At 42.4% G+C, this 16967-nt stretch overlaps 1 protein-coding gene across 1 annotated transcript in view; it reads right to left on the bottom strand.

Annotated features, from left to right (window-relative positions):
• The window catches only part of LOC311110304 (uncharacterized protein), a gene marked incomplete at both ends in the record, with an annotated part of 170178 nt that overhangs the window by 112326 nt on the left and 40885 nt on the right, over nucleotides 1-16967 (bottom strand). The window contains 2 exons of the mRNA XM_084188840.1: nucleotides 7769-7896; nucleotides 9408-9519. Coding sequence (XP_084044966.1) covers nucleotides 7769-7896; nucleotides 9408-9519 — 240 coding nt within the window. The remainder of the gene's footprint in view (nucleotides 1-7768; nucleotides 7897-9407; nucleotides 9520-16967) is intronic.

The raw sequence follows: 16967 nt of genomic DNA, 5'->3' as shown, positions 1-16967 counted from the left end.
AAAAAAGTGGTCAGATGACGCAGATGCTAAACTACAGGACTGTTTTGCTAGCACAGACTGGAACATGTTCCGGGATTCTTCAGACAGCATTGAGGAGTACACCACATCAGTCACTGGCTTCATCAATAAGTGCATCGATGACGTCGTCCCCACAGTGACCGTACGTACATACCCCAACCAGAAGCCATGGATTACAGGAAACATCCGCACTGAGCTAAAGGGTAGAGCTGCCGCTTTCAAGGAACGGGACTCTAACCCGGACGCTTATAAGAAATCCCGCTATGACCTCCGACGAACCATCAAACAGGCAAAGAGTCAATACAGGTCTAAGATTGAATCATACTACACTGGCTCTGACGCTCGTCGGATGTGGCAGGGCTTGAAAACTATTACAGACTACAAAGGGAAGCACAGCCGCGAGCTACCCAGTGACACAAGCCTACCAGACGAGCTAAACCACTTCTATGCTCGCTTCGAGGCAAGCAACACTGAAGCATGCACGAGAGCACCAGCTGTTCCGGACGACTATGTGATCACGCTCTCCGTAGCCGATGTGAGTAAGACTTTTAAGCAGGTCAACATTCACAAGGCCGCAGGGCCAGACGGATTACCAGGACGTGTACTCCGAGCATGTGCTGACCAACTGGCAAGTGTCTTCACTGACATTTTCAACATGTCCCTGACTGAGTCTGTAATACCAACATGTTTCAAGCAGACCACCATAGTCCCCGTGCCCAAGAACTCTAAGATAACCTGCCTAAATGACTACCGACCCGTAGCACTGACGTCTGTAGCCATGAAGTGCTTTGAAAGACTGGTCATGGCTCACATCAACAGCATAATCCCAGAAACCCTAGACCCACTCCAATTTGCATACCGCCCCAACAGATCCACAGATGATGCAATCTCTATCGCACTCCACACTGCCCTTTCCCACCTGGACAAGAGGAACACCTACGTGAGAATGCTATTCATTGACTACAGCTCAGCATTCAACACCATAGTGCCCTCTAAGCTCATCACTAAGCTAAGGATCCTGGGACTAAACACCTCCCTCTGCAACTGGATCCTGGACTTCCTGACGGGCCGCCCCCAGGTGGTAAGGGTAGGTAACAACACATCTGCCACACTGATCCTCAACACGGGGGCCCCTCAGGGGTGCGTGCTCAGTCCCCTCCTGTACTCTCTGTTCACCCATGACTGCATGGCCAGGCACGACTCCAACACCATCATTAAGTTTGCCGACGACACAACAGTGGTAGGCCTGATCACCGACAACGATGAGACAGCCTATAGGGAGGAGGTCAGAGATCTGGCCGTGTGGTGCCAGGACAACAACCTCTCCCTCAACGTGACCAAGACAAAGGAGATGATTGTGGACTACAGGAAAAAAAAGAGGACTGAGCACGCCCCCATTCTCATCGACGGGGCTGTAGTGGAACAGGTTGAGAGCTTCAAGTTCCTTGGTGTCCACATCACCAACGAACTATCATGGTCCAAACACACCAAGACAGTCGTGAAGAGGGCACGACAAAGCCTATTCCCCCTCAGGAGACTAAAATGATTTGGCATGGGTCCTCAGATCCTCAAAAAATTCTACAGCTGCACCATCGAGAGCATCCTGACTGGTTGCATCACCGCCTGGTATGGCAACTGCTTGGCCTCTGACCGCAAGGCACTACAGAGGGTAGTGCGTACGGCCCAGTACATCACTGGGGCAAAGCTCCCTGCCATCCAGGACCTCTATACCAGGCGGTGTCAGAGGAAGGCCCTCAAAATTGTCAAAGACTCCAGCCACCCTAGTCATAGACTGTTCTCTCTGCTACCGCACGGCAAGCGGTACCGGAGTGCCAAGTCTAGGTCCAAAAGACTTCTCAACAGCTTCTACCCCCAAGCCATAAGACTCCTGAACAGCTAATCATGGCTACCCGGACTATTTGCACTGCCCCCCCACCCCATCCTTTTTACGCTGATGCTACTCTGTTAAGTATTTATGCATAGTCACTTTAACTCTACCCACATGTACATATTACCTCAACTACCTCAACTAGCCGGTGCCCCCGCACATTGACTATGCAACGGTACCCCCCTGTATATATAGCCTCCCTACTGTCACTTTATTTTACTGTATATATAGCCTCCCTACTGTCACTTTATTTTACTTCTGCTCTTTTTTTCTCAACACTTTTTTGTTGTTGTTTTATTCTTACTTTTTTGTTTAAAATAAATGCACTGTTGGTTAAGGGCTGTAAGTAAGCATTTCACTGTAATGTCTGCACCTGTTGTATTCGGCGCATGTGACCAATAAAATTTGATTTGATTTGATTTGATTTGAATTAGCCTATCAGAAGCTTCTAAAGCCATGACATCATTTTCTGGAATTTTCCAAGCTGTTTAAAGGCACAGTCAACTTAGTGTATGTAAACTTCTGACCCACTGGAATTGTGATACAGTGAATTATAAGTGAAATTATCTGTCTGTAAACAATTGTTGGAAATATTACTTGTGTCATGCACAAAGTAGATGTCCTAACAGACTTGCCAAAACTATAGTTTGTTAACAAGACATTTGTGGAGTGGTTGAAAAACAAGTTATAATGACTCCAACCTAAGTGTATGTAAACTTCCGACTTCAACTGTATATACAGTGGGGAAAAAAAGTATTTAGTCAGCCACCAATTGTGCAAGTTCTCCCACTTAAAAAGATGAGAGGCCTGTAATTTTCATCATAGGTACACGTCAACTATGACAGACAAAATGAGAAAACAAATTCCAGAAAATCACATTGTAGGATTTTTAATGAATTTATTTCATTCACTAGGTCCCCCCGTGTGGTTCTGGGATTTTTGCTCACCGTTCTTGTGATCATTTTGACCCCACGGGGTGAGATCTTGCGTGGAGCCCCAGATCGAGGGAGATTATCAGTGGTCTTGTATGTCTTCCATTTCCTAATAATTGCTCCCACAGTTGATTTCTTCAAACCAAGCTGCTTACCTATTGCAGATTCAGTCTTACCAGCCTGGTGCAGGTCTACAATTTTGTTTCTGGTGTCCTTTGACAGCTCTTTAGTCTTGGCCATAGTGGAGTTTGGAGTGTGGCTGTTTGAGGTTGTGGACAGGTGTCTTTTATACTGATAACAAGTTCAAACAGGTGCCATTAATACAGGTAACGAGTGGAGGACAGAGGAGCCTCTTAAAGAAGAAGTTACAGGTCTGTGAGAGCCAGAAATCTTGCTTGTTTGTAGGTGACCAAATACTTATTTTCCACCATAATTTGCAAATAAATTCATTACAAATCCTACAATGTGATTTTCTGGAATTTGTTTTCTCAATTTGTCTGTCATAGTTGACGTGTACCTATGATGAAAATTACAGGCCTCTCTCATCTTTTTAAGTGGGAGAACTTGCACAATTGGTGGCTGACTAAATACATTTTTTCCCCACTGTATATATATATATATATATATATATATACAGTGGGGAGAACAAGTATTTGATACACTGCCGATTTTGCAGGTTTTCCTACTTACAAAGCATGTAGAGGTCTGTAATTTTTATCATAGGTACACTTCAACTGTGAGACGGAATCTAAAACAAAAATCCAGAAAATCACATTGTATGATTTTTAAGTAATTAATTTGCATTTTATTGCATGACATAAGGGGGGCCTTGCGTGCGCTGCATGATTTTAATCCATGACGGCGTAGTGTGTTACTAATGGTTTTCTTTGAGACTGTGGTCCCAGCTCTCTTCAGGTCATTGACCAGGTCCTGCCGTGTAGTTCTGGGCTGATCCCTCACCTTCCTCATGATCATTGATGCCCCACGAGGTGAGATCTTGCATGGAGCCCCAGACCGAGGGTGATTGACCGTCATCTTGAACTTCTTCCATTTTCTAATAATTGCGCCAACAGTTGTTGCCTTCTCACCAAGCTGCTTGCCTATTGACCTGTAGCCCATCCCAGCCTTGTGCAGGTCTACAATTGTATCCCTGATGTCCTTACACAGCTCTCTGGTCTTGGCCATTGTAGAGAGGTTGGAGTCTGTTTGATTGAGTGTGTGGACAGGTGTCTTTTATACAGGTAACGAGTTGAAACAGGTGCAGTTAATACAGGTAATGAGTGGAGAACAGGAGGGCTTCTTAAAGAAAAACTAACAGGTCTGTGAGAGCCGGAATTCTTACTGGTTGGTAGGTGATCAAATACTTATGTCATGCAATAAAATGCAAATTAATTACTTAAAAATCATATAATGTGATTTTCTGGATTTTTGTTTTAGATTCTGTCTCTCACAGTTGAAGTGTACCTATGATAAAAATTACAGACCTCTACATGTTTGTAAGTAGGAAAACCTGCTAAATCGGCAGTGTATCAAATACTTGTTCTCCCCACTGTATATATATATATATAAATTATATAGCCTACTACTGTTATTTTATTTTACTGCTGCTCTTTAATAATTTGCTATTTTTTATTTATCTATTTTTTTCTTTAAAACTGCATTGTTGGTTAAGGGCTTGTAAGTAAGCATTTCACTGTAATGTCTACACCTGTTGTATTTGGTGCATGTGGCAAATAACATTTGATTTGATTTGATCCTCTGGTGGCTCTCCACCTGTTTGCGGAAAATTAAATCTTTCTCACAGAACAAACATGGGATGTGCTTCTCTTTTATGCCGCCTCCTTTACTGATTCCGTTTGTACTACTGTCATTTGTCAATGGGCTTGTATAGCCATTAAGTGTTGAGGAACTGGCATTGTCTGAGGTCTGGTTTAACATTAGGAGAGTGTGAGGAGGACGAAGGCCAGGGAGTGTCTGTGTTGTCACAGGGTCCATGTTCCAGTTGATAGATCCTATAGAAGGCAGGCTGAAGGAATTTTTTCACAATAATCTCTCGTGACCCCACCCCACCCCAAATATAATGACACAACCTTAAAATCAGTATATTTCAATTTTTACATCAACAAATAACTTGAAATTCATTACATTTTCATCTCTTAACAAAATGAAAAGAAACCAATAAATACATTTACTCATTAAAATTGTATTTTTCAAATTATCTTTCTCAAAAATGTTTGTATATTGTCCCATACAATAAACTGTACTCTTCAATTTTTGTTAAAAAAAACGAATACAAAAAATTCATTTAAAAACAAATATTGGCGACCCCACTTCAGTTGTTAGGGGGTTAACCTGAGGCGCCATCAGTCTCTCTGAATCTAGGACGGAGTCTGTGTCCATTCTCTCCAGCCACATACGGACACATCCCCGTCCCCGCAGACCAAATCTACACCTTGCCCTGGTGTCAGCCAGTCTGTTGTCATGGAGACTAAGATTAGGGATGGGCACGTTATTAGAATATTTGAATATTAGATTACTTGGGAAAGTATTCATTTTTGAGATAAAAAAAATCTAGGTCTATTTTAACAATAAAAAGGCTTTGTCTAAAATGAAATACAATTATTTACGTGATATTGCTACATTGCCTACAATGATAGACCATTACATAAAAAATATACACTACCAGTCAAAAGTTTGGACACACCTACTCATTCAAGGGTTTTTCTTTATTTTTACTATTTTTTACATTGTGACAAGGTAGGGAGGTATACAGAAGATAGCCCTATTTGGTAAAAAAACAAGTCCATATTATGGCAAGAACAGCTCAAATAAGCAAAGATAAACGGCAGTCCATCATTACTTTAAGACATGAAGGTCAGTCAATACGGAACATTTCAAGAGCTTTGAAAGTTTCTTCAAGTGCAGTCACAAAAACCATCAGGTACTATGATGAAACTGGCTCTCATGAGGACCGCCACAGGAATGGAAGACCCAGAGTTTACTCTGCTGCAGAGGATAAGTTCATTAGAGTTACCAGCCTCAGAAATTGCAGCCAAAAATAAATGCTTCACATAGTTCAAGTCACAGACACATCTCAACATCAACTGTTCAGAGGGGACTGTGTGAATCAGGCCTTCATGGTCGAATTCCTGCAAAGAAACCACTACTAAAGGACACCAATAATAAGAAGAGACATGCTTGGGCCAAGAAACACGAGCAAAGGACATTAGACCGGTGGAAATGTGTCCTTTGGTCTGGAGTCCAAATTGGAGATTTTTGGTTCCAAACGCTGTGTCTTTGTGAGACACGGTGTGGGTGAACGAATGATCTCTGCATGTGTAGTTCCCACCGTAAAGCATGGAGGAGGAGGTGGCCTCCCGAGTGGCGCAGTGGTCTAAGGCACTGCATCGCAATGCTAGCTGTGCCACTAGAGAATCTGGTTCAAATCCAGGCTCTGTTGTAGCCGGCCGTAGGGGGCCAGTATGAAAAAATTAAATAATAATGTGTGCACTCACTAACTGTAAGTCACTCTGGATAAGAGCGTCTGCTAAATGACTAAAATGTAAATGTAAAAATGTGTTATGGTGTGGGGATGCTTTGCTGGTGACAATGTCTGTGATTTATTTAGAATTCAAGGCACACTTAACCAGCATGGCTACCACAGCATTCTACAGCGATACACCATCCCATCTGGTTTGGGCTTAGTGGGACTATCATTTGTTTTTTAACAGGACAATGACCCAACACACCTCCAGGCTGTGTTAGGGCTATTTTACCAAGAAGGAGAGTGATGGAGTGCTGCATCAGATGACCTGGCCTCCACAATCCCCCGACCTCAACCCAATTGAGATGGTTTGGGATGAGTTGGACGGCAGAGTGAAGGAAAAGCAGCCAACAAGTGCTCAGCAAATGTGGGAACTCCTTCAAGACTGTTGGAAAAGCATTCCAGGTGAAGCTGCTTGAGACAATGCCAAGAGTGTGAAAAGCAGTCATCAAGGCAAAGGGTGGCTATTTGAAGAATCTCTATTTTGATTTGTTCAACACTTTTTGGTTACTACATATGTGTTATTTCATAGTTCTGATGTCTTCACTATTATTCTACAATGTAGAAAATAGTAAAAATAAAGAAAAACCCTTGAATGAGGTTTTTTTATGAGTGCGCCCTATAAAAAAGACACACCGGTAGACCACACACACGTTTCACAGGTGTAGCTTGTTGTTATTGTCATAAATCAAAGCGGCGCTACATTCTGAGGCTCCATGTGTAGCAAGTGAAGTGGGAGATTTCTAATCAATGCAAAATGGAATAAAAATTACATAATTAAGTTGGCTAAATGAGGAGTAGGCTACACTGATCATCCAACAGGTAGGCTGTTGTTTCATATGAATAGAGTTGTAGACAAGTACAGGGAGCGCAGCAAAATAGCTTCAATTGGCCTTGCTGCTTAGCTAACTTAGCTGACTGCTGTAGCTAGCTAGCTTTTATACAAACGATTTGATGCAGTCAAGATAGGCACTACCAGATGGTATGATAGATAACCTATGTCAGCAACAAGTTTGTCTAACCAGCGCGAGTCTGTTTGGCTATTTTCTCTCTCTCTCTCTCTCCATGCCAGACACATAGACTGTCACACACACAGGCCCCTGCTCCTCTCTCGCCCCTCCCTCACCCTTCTGCGAAACAAGCAGAGCGCAGCGAACTGGCAAGTCTCCTTTTAAGTTAAAAAAATATATAGATGTTTTCTTTAAAACACATTTTTTCGGCTATCCACATATAAAAAAAAATATCATGATATTATTTGAATAGTGAAATCATTTAAAATGCCCATTCCTAACTAAGATCGGATGTTGTTTTGTGTTTGACTGACTGTTTCTGGTTAACAGTGTTTTTTCCCAGCCCAGAGTTGAGGATGCTGTCCCATCTACTGACCTCCACTATGTCGCTTCTGGTCCTTGCCTGTTCGGTGATGTTGTCCCCCGGGCCCCTGGCTGCACCGGCCTGGTTCTGGGAATCCAAGATGGCCGCCCAGTCTTCTCTGTTAGCCTCCAGCCAACCACCTACAGGAAGATGTTACAAAATAGACTTTACAAACATGGCAGAGAACTCTACATATGAAGATTTTTTAAATGTATTACCAGATCATTTTCATACATTATAATGTGCATCCTGTACAGGTGCATCCTGTTTCCATTGATCATCCTTGAGATGTTTCTACAACTTGATTGGAGTCCACCTGTGGTAAATTCAATTGATTGGACATGATCTGTCTATTTAAGGTCCAACAGTTGACAGTGCATGTCAGAGCAAAAACCAAGCCATGAGGTCGAAGGAATTGTCCGTAGAGCTCCGAGACAGGATTGTGTCGAGGCACAGATCTGGGGAAGGGTACCAAAAAATGTCTGCAGCATTGAAGGTCCCCAATGACACAGTGGCCTCTATCATTCTTAAATGGAAGATGTTTGGAACTACCAAGACTCTTCCTAGAACTGGCCGCCTGGCCAAACTGAGCAATCGGGGGAGAAGGGCCTTGGTCAGGGAGGTGACCAAGAACCCGATGGTCACTCTGACAGTACTCCAGAGTTCCTCTGTGGCGATGGGAGAACCTTCCAGAAGAACAACCATCTCTGCAGCACTCCACCAATCAGGCCTTTATGGTAGAGTGGCCAGACGGAAGCCACTCCTCAGGAAAAGGCACATGACAGCCTGCTTGGAGTTTGCCAAAAGGCACCTAAAGGACTCTCAGACCATGAGAAACAAGATTCCCTGGTTTGATGAAACCAAGATTGAACTCTTTGGCCTGAATGCCAAGCGTCACATCTGGAGGAAACCAGGCACCGCTCTTCACCTGGCCAATACCATCCCTACGGTGAAGCATGGGGGTGGCAGCATCATGCTGTGGGGATGTTTTTCAGCGGCAGGGACTGGGAGACTAGTCAGGATCGAGGGAAAGATGAACGGAGCAAAGTACAGAGAGAGCCTTGATGAAAACCTGCTCCAGAGCACTCAGGACCTCAGACTGGGGCGAAGGTTCACCTTCCAGCAGGGCAACGACCCTAAGCACACAGCCAAGACAACGCAGGAGTGGCTTTGGGACAAGTCTCTGAATGTCCTTGAGTGGCCCAGCCAGAGCCCGGACTTGAACCAAATCAAACATCTCTGAAGAGACCTGAATATAGCTGTGCAGCAACGCTCCCCATCCAACCTGACAGAGCTTGAGAGGATCTGCAGAGAAGAATGGGAGAAACTCCCCAAATACAGGTGTGCCAAGCTTGTAGTGTCATACCCAAGAAGACTCAAGGCTGTAATAGCTGCCAAAGGTGCTTCAACAAAGTACTGAGTAAAGGGTCTGAATACTTATGTAAATGTAATATTTAAACAACAACAAAATATATATATTTGCAAACATTTCTAAACGTGTTTCTGCTTTGTCATTATGGGGTATAATGTGTAGATTGATGAGGGGAAAAAAATAATTTCATCCATTTTAGAATAAGGCTGTAATATAACAAAATGTAGAAAAGGTGAAGGGGTCTGAGTACTTTCTGAATGCACTGTATGTCTCCCTTACCTTGCTCCCCCATCTTTAGTCCACTCAGCAGGTCAATGCTCTCTGGTCCGTCTTCTATTGTCTCCTCTTTGACTAGTAGCAGATCAGGCTTCCCATCCTCCATGTCTACTGACTGTAAGAGATACAGAGTGAGAGGATGTTGGATCAAGAAATCTGATATGAGCACCCTGCTATGGAGCATCTTCTGATTGAGCAATGAGGGATTGCTATGAGTATTATGCAAACATGGTAGTTGATTTGATTGCTTGACACCCTTTAATGGTTTGATAATTTAAAGGCATGGTCCCACACTTTAAGGTCAACTGCCCCTTAGAACCAACTTCTCTGGTTTTAAACGGCCTATGTGGCATCGATATGACTCAGAAACATTAATTATAGTCTTGAAATTGACTACAAAGTGTAAATATGATAATTCTGGTCATAGAGTCAGTCTCGTCCAAAAGTGAGTTTTGTTAGAGAGTTGGTCACCACTTACTGGAGGGTTGGTATGGATGACTTACATGCCCACTTTTGGCCAATGATGCCCAATTGCCCAGAGACAACACGCCCCCAGCTGTGGTCCAGCTGCCATGTGGACATTTATTGTCAAGTCTCATATGGGTCCAAAGCATGGCAAATAGGAGTGAAAATGGCCTTCCATGAAGATGATGCAAACTTCCAATGCATTTCAACAATACGTCCAGGAATGGATTACATCCGACACGGTCAATTCTGCTGCATGTCAACTGTCAAACCACTGGTGTTGGTGAGTAATTAGCTAAGTAGATAGCTGGTACTAGCTAGCTGGTAGCTACTTTTGGTTATACAACATTATTTGATAATGCTAGCGAGCCAGGCTAGCTATGATACCACAGATAAAAGGGGAATGATACCGTAGCTAGCTAAAATCAACTAGGGACATCAAACGTTCAGGCTGCTGCACAGAGACTGTGGAGGCTCAGTCTAGAGCACCTGGTTAAATTGTATTTAGGAGCATTTTTCTAAATCAAATCAAATTTTATTTGTCACATGCGCCGAATACAACAGGTGTAGACCTTACTGTGAAATGCTTACTTACAAGCCCTTAACCAACAATGCAGTTTTAAGAAGAAAAAAAAGTAACAACAAAATAACAATAACGAGGCTATATACAGGGGGTACCAAACTCTCTAAATGGTTAAATTAGTGAGAAATAGATGTCATTGTTGCAATAGTCTCTGAGTTGGCAACATATACTATAATTTTAAATTGACATCTTGAATTATTTTGCCATATTAAATTACTGTATATTGCGCTAATTTCCCTAATGTGGACAGTTTGTGTTACTACCTTTCACAAGCCTCATTTTCAACCCATAAAATGTTGTGGAATTACACGTCCCTTTTACCTCAGATTGGTGATGTTAGTATAAAATGTTATAGTCATTACGATGACATAAGATTGATTGCTTAAAATAGATCAATATCTTTGGTTTTGTACCATTGATTTTATCACACACGCAGGATTTACAACGCAGAGTTAATGAAATGACCGGGAACGGGCAGGAAAAATTCAGGGGGGTCTCTCTATAAAAGTCGCTGGCCACACACCAATACATGGATTAGACAGTCAAACTATCACTTAAATAGCAGCCAACCGTGGTCACTAGCTATGTTTCCATTAACTTGTCCTCTGATTTTTTGTCGACATTGAGAAAGTTTACATAGAAAATAGATGCGACAATTGCCTGCTAGGGTGCGTTCCCATTTAAATATCTTAAGTAGATTAAAACGGGTTGGACGTAATGACATCACACCAACAAACAAAAAAGTGTTGAATACAAATCAAATCAAATCAAATGTTATTGGCCACATGCGCCGAATACAACAGGTGCAGACATTACAGTGAAATGCTTACTTACAGCCCTTAACCAACAGTGCATTTATTTTTAATAAAAAAGTCAAATAAAACAACAACAAAAAAAGCGTTGAGAAAAAAAGAGCAGAAGTAAAATAAAATAACAGTAGGGAGGCTATATATACAGGGGGGTACCGGTGCAGAGTCAATGTGTGGGGGCACCGGCTAGTTGAGGTAGTTGAAGTAATATGTACATGTGGGTAGAGTTAAAGTGACTATGCATAAATAATTAACAGAGTAGCAGCAGCGTAAAAATATGGGGTGGGGGGGCAGTGCAAATAGTCCGGGTAGCCATGATTAGCTGTTCAGGAGTCTTATGGCTTGGGGGTAGAAGCTGTTGAGAAGTCTTTTGGACCTAGACTTGGCACTCCGGTACCGCTTGCCGTGCGGTAGCAGAGAGAACAGTCTATGACTAGGGTGGCTAGAGTCTTTGACAATTTTGAGGGCCTTCCTCTTACACCGCCTGGTATAGAGGTCCTGGATGGCAGGAAGCTTGGCCCCAGTGATGTACTGGGCCGTACGCACTACCCTCTGTAGTGCCTTGCGGTCGGAGGCCAAGCAGTTGCCATACCAGGCAGTGATGCAACCAGTCAGGATGCTCTCGATGGTGCAGCTGTATATGAATAGGCTTGAAGTGTTTCCATTACCCATTTAGGCAAATTGCGCAACAATAAATTGGCCACAGCCTGTATGCCCTCCCACCTATCTCTTTCATGTCTCAGGTAGCCCACGAAAGCCAGCATGAATAGAATGCAAGAATTTACTAATATTTGCCATATTCTAATAATTCTCATGTGCCAAAGTATCGCCACGGTCCATGCCATGGTGAAACTTGCACTGCAAATAATTGGACGGTTAAACTTGCATTCAGCCAACCAGAAACGCAATTCGAGGCAATTGAAAGTCAGGACCAGGATCTTGCAAAGAAACATTATTTTTATAGTTGAAAAATAGATTTAGAAGGCAGTAGGCATTTATAATTAAATGTGGAGTGGAGTTCATAGTTAGGCCTACGTGTTGACATCACATGCCCCCGCGTACATTCAAAATTATTCGGCAAATATTGATTCAAAAAACACAATTTCCATCATCATTTGTCACAATAAAGAAAAATCCACCCGTCGAACGGATAAAACGGTTGTCGAGCTTCTTCTTCTTCTGTGGATTTTATATGGCGGTTGGCCTCCAACTTTAAGGTGCATTACCGCCACCAACTGGACTGGAGTGTGGACCAGAGACAGTGAAGGTCTAAATCCTATCCAATAATCTCGTCTACCTAAGGAAACGAAACACATAATTAAATACTACATCCCCTGAAGATTTCCCCAGCAGTTCACTTAATCCTGGCTCTTCAACCCCCATTACTCCTAAAATCTAATACCAATCGCTCCCTTTCTCTCACTGAAATAGAACATGTTCCACCGTCTCCATCTCCTCCTGACAATGATCACACCTCCCAGTCGGATGTTTCCCCACCACTTTCAATACCAGTACTATTTAGCCTTGTGTGTCCCAGTCTCAGCCTTGTGACTACACTTTCCTCCCTTCTCTCTCGGCCTGAGGACCTCCCTGCCCCCACCTTTTCCTGGATCTTATACAGGTGTCTTCCCTTACTCTCCCTGTTCCACAACTCTTGCCACTTATTTTTAACCACTGTTCTTATTAATCCCTTGGCTTCTGCTTTACTGATTGATATTTCCATCTCAACATTAGGATGTTTAAGAGCCTGTTTGGCAATAATATCCACTTCCTCATTCCCCTCTACTCCCACATGAGCTGGTACCCAGAGGAACATCACAAATACCCCCATCTGTTTCACCCTATAGAAACACTGCAAAACCTCATACAATACATCCTGTCTGCTCTGAGACACACATGAATTTAAGCTCATCAGTGCTGCACTGGAGTCAGAGCAGATGACTACCCTGTCTGGCCTCACCACCTCCACCCACTCTGCAGCCAATAGTATGACCAACAACTCTGTTGTGTAAACAGATAAATGATCTGTTGCTCTTTTCGTCACTGCCACCTTAAACTCAGGAATACTAAAAGCTGCTCATGTCCTCCCTGTTTTAGGGTCCTTAGATCCATCTGTGAATATATTCAATAAAGCATAGTATTGTGTTCTTAAATGTTCACTTACAACTGAATCTACTCCTTCCTCAACATCTCTTACCCTCTCAAGCAACGGTTGACGATCTTTAGAAAATGTCTCCTATATCTGCCGTTTCCATTACGCATGTCGCAGTACGTGCAACCTCATCTCCCCCCTCTTGCGCAATTGATTTCAACGTGATATTGATATGAGTGATTGACAAATAAGTGTTGCGTTTCTCTTTCTGCTTTGGCGACCCCCAAATCAAAATGCATCACTCCAAAATGTAGCTGACTGTCTTCTACAGGTTGTTCTCTAACCAGTGATGTAACAAATATCTCCAGTTTCCATGTGTTTGTTTTAGCTGTGTTAGTTTCAACAGCGTGAACAACCTGATTTCCCCCCTAATCGATATAAGTGATTTATTGCCACTTGTCAAAACAACAGGGTTTTTAGTGTGTGTGCAGTTCATAAGGTGCTGCTTTAAAAAAATATATACAAGTAGGGTAGTAGGGGGTAACTAGCCCCCTGTGTCATCACAATTTTTGGAGATATTTCAACAAAACGATTTTGTGGTAAGTTGATCTAATGTTTTGAATTTTTTTTAAAGTTGTAGATATATTCCAATGAAGTTAGATCTATATACATTACCAGTCAAAAGTTTGGACACACCTACTCATTCAAGGGCTTTTCTTTATTTTTTACATTGTAGAATAATAGTGAAGACATCAAAACTATGAAATAACACATATAGGAATCATGTAGTAACCAAAAAAGTGATAAACAAATAAAAATATATTTTATATTTGAGATTCTTCAAATAGCCACCCTTTGCCTCTTGGCATTCTCTCAACCAGCATTACCTGGAATGCTTTTCCAACAGTCTTGAAGGAGTTCCCACATATGCTGAGCACTTGTTGGCTGCTTTTCCTTCACTCTGCTGTCCGACTCATCCCAAACCATCTCAATTGGGTTGAGGTCGGGGGATTGTGGAGGCCAGGTCATCTGATGCAGCACTCCATCACTCTCCTTCTTGGTAAAATAGCCCTTACACAGCCTGGAGGTGTGTTGGGTCATTGTCCTTGGTGTTCGCCAAAAGCCATGTGGGAGACTCCCCAAACATATGGAAGAAGGCACTCTGGTCAGATGAGACTAAAATTGAGCTTTTTGGCCATCAAAGAAAACGCTATGTCTGGCGCAAACCCAACACCTCTCATCACCCCGAGAACACCATCGGCAGGGATTGGGAAACTGGTCAAAATTGAAGGAATGATGGATGGCGCTAAATACTGGGAAATTCTTGAGGGAAACTTGTTTCAGTCTTCCTGAGATTTGAGACTGGGACGGAGGTTCACCTTCCAGCAGGACAATGACCCTAAGCATACTGCTAAAGCAACACTTGAGTGGTTTAAGGGGAAACATTTAAATGACTTGGAATGGCCTAGTCAAAGCCCAGACCTCAATCCAATTGATAATTTGTGGTATGACTTAAAGATTGCTGTACACCAGCGGAACCCATCCAACTTGAAGGAGCTGGAGCAGTTTTGCCTTGAAGAATGGGCAAAAATCCCAGTGGCTAGATGTGCCAAGTTTATAGAGACATACCCCAAGAGACTTGCAGCTGTAATTGCTGCAAAAGGTGGCTCTACAAAGTATTAACTTTGGGGGGATGAATAGTTATGCACGCTCAAGTTTTCTGTTTTTATGTGTTATATCTTGTTTGTTTCACAATAAAAAATATTTTGCATCTTCAAAGTGGTAGGCATGTTGTGTAAATCAAATGATACAAACCCCAAAAAAATCAATTTTAATTCCAGGTTGTAAGGCAACAAAATAAGAAAAATGCCAAGGGGAGTGAATACTTTCGCAAGCCACTGTAGGAGCCGAAATCGGGCTCCTTCATGACCAGTATGTGTGAAGAAAGGGGCCTGGAGCTGATCATGCCCATCAGGCTTTAACAAACAGCTCAGAAGGAACAAAAGATGATTACTAATAAGACAGTACATCGCAAGTGTTTAGTAATATCACAGTTTCAATACGTGTGTCACTCATCAACTTTTCCTTGTTTTTCTACAGATGGGCAGAAGAGATGCTTTTGAAATGGAGTCTGACTGAAAGATGGGTTGATACTGATGTCTGAATTGGGAGAGACCTTGCACTCAGCATTACAATTAGGCGGGGGGGGGGGGGGGGGGGGGGCTATGTATTCTTCAAACATGTCATGGAACTCCTGTCTTATATGGGACACCATATAGGAAGGTATAATATTTGCACATTGTTATATTAGCAGAACACTGTTTCTACAGTAATATGTGAAGTATGGATTATTCTACATGGAACTGTTACACTTGAAAGTTATCTAAACACTTTGTTTAGAATATCTACATAATATTCAGTAATTGCATTCTTCTCATATTACTCTGCAGGCTACTGACCGATGCAAAACGTATTCCTGTAGGAAGCTTTGAATTGGTCAGTAGCCTACAGAGTGGTATGAGATGAGTGCCATCCTCCTGCATCTCACATCTGCCTGTAGTTATTGAACTCTGCCTGCTGGACCCATGGGTTGAGGCAAACTCTGTCATATCCAGGATGGAATGTCATGCACTCCACCCCTCCTGCCACCTGACTGCACCTGTCCATAACCTGTAATACATTACATAGATGGAAGGGACTTCATCACCCATTGGTGACTTGAAGACAGAACCTCACCCAGAGAGCTGTGCACGTCAGTGTGGTTAGACAGCCACATCCTTAGATTTGGCCAAATAGACAAATAGAATGCCATTCTAGTAATGGTTGGACAGCTGAATTTTCACTCTACAACTTATTTTTATCCCTTACAAAAAAAGATTGCAGTCAGAGTACAGTATAACTTCAGTATGCTGAAAATACTGCATCCAAAATAAAAGTTTTTTTTACAACGAGCGACAGCTGCCTCTGATTGGGAACCACACCGGCCAACATAGATCTATACATACTAGATCATACACATATCTATACACAACATAGAAAATCCACACCCTGACTCAACATACAAGAGTCCCCTGAGTCAGGGCGTGACAAGTACACTGCAGTTATTTTGAAATTACTGCATCAAAAATACCACAGTCGACTACAGTTACTGCACTTTTACTGCAGTTTCAAAACTGCTATTTAAAAAAAAAAGAGATTTGCTAGGTAAGTGTAGGCATACTGTCTTTATAAGCACACCAATATTATACTTGCAGCATAAAATGTTTTGTCTTTGTAACACGAACACACCAATTTTGTTTTGCATAATTATACAACGGGTGGTTCTAATCCTGAATGCTAATTGGTTAAAACCACATTCCAGCCGGTGTCTATTCCACAAGTTACCACCGGCTAAATATATGACATTAAAATGCCTATTTACTCTGTTCCATCTGATTGCGCAATCCACTGTCTCATCAGTCCAGCCAGGAAATTTATAAACTTGATCTCCACTCTAAAAAGAATCTAGTCATGATCTCACATTTCTTTTAGACTAACACTTAGTTTTCAACAGCAGCGATTTGTATAAACCTTGCTGTCTGTCTCTCCGACATTTGCAACATTGTTTCAATATT

Source organism: Coregonus lavaretus (genome assembly GCF_964263955.1).
Source record: "Coregonus lavaretus genome assembly, contig: SUPER_35_unloc_3, whole genome shotgun sequence".
NCBI classification, from domain to species: domain Eukaryota; kingdom Metazoa; phylum Chordata; class Actinopteri; order Salmoniformes; family Salmonidae; genus Coregonus; species Coregonus lavaretus.
This window is presented reverse-complemented; position numbering and strand designations above follow the sequence as displayed.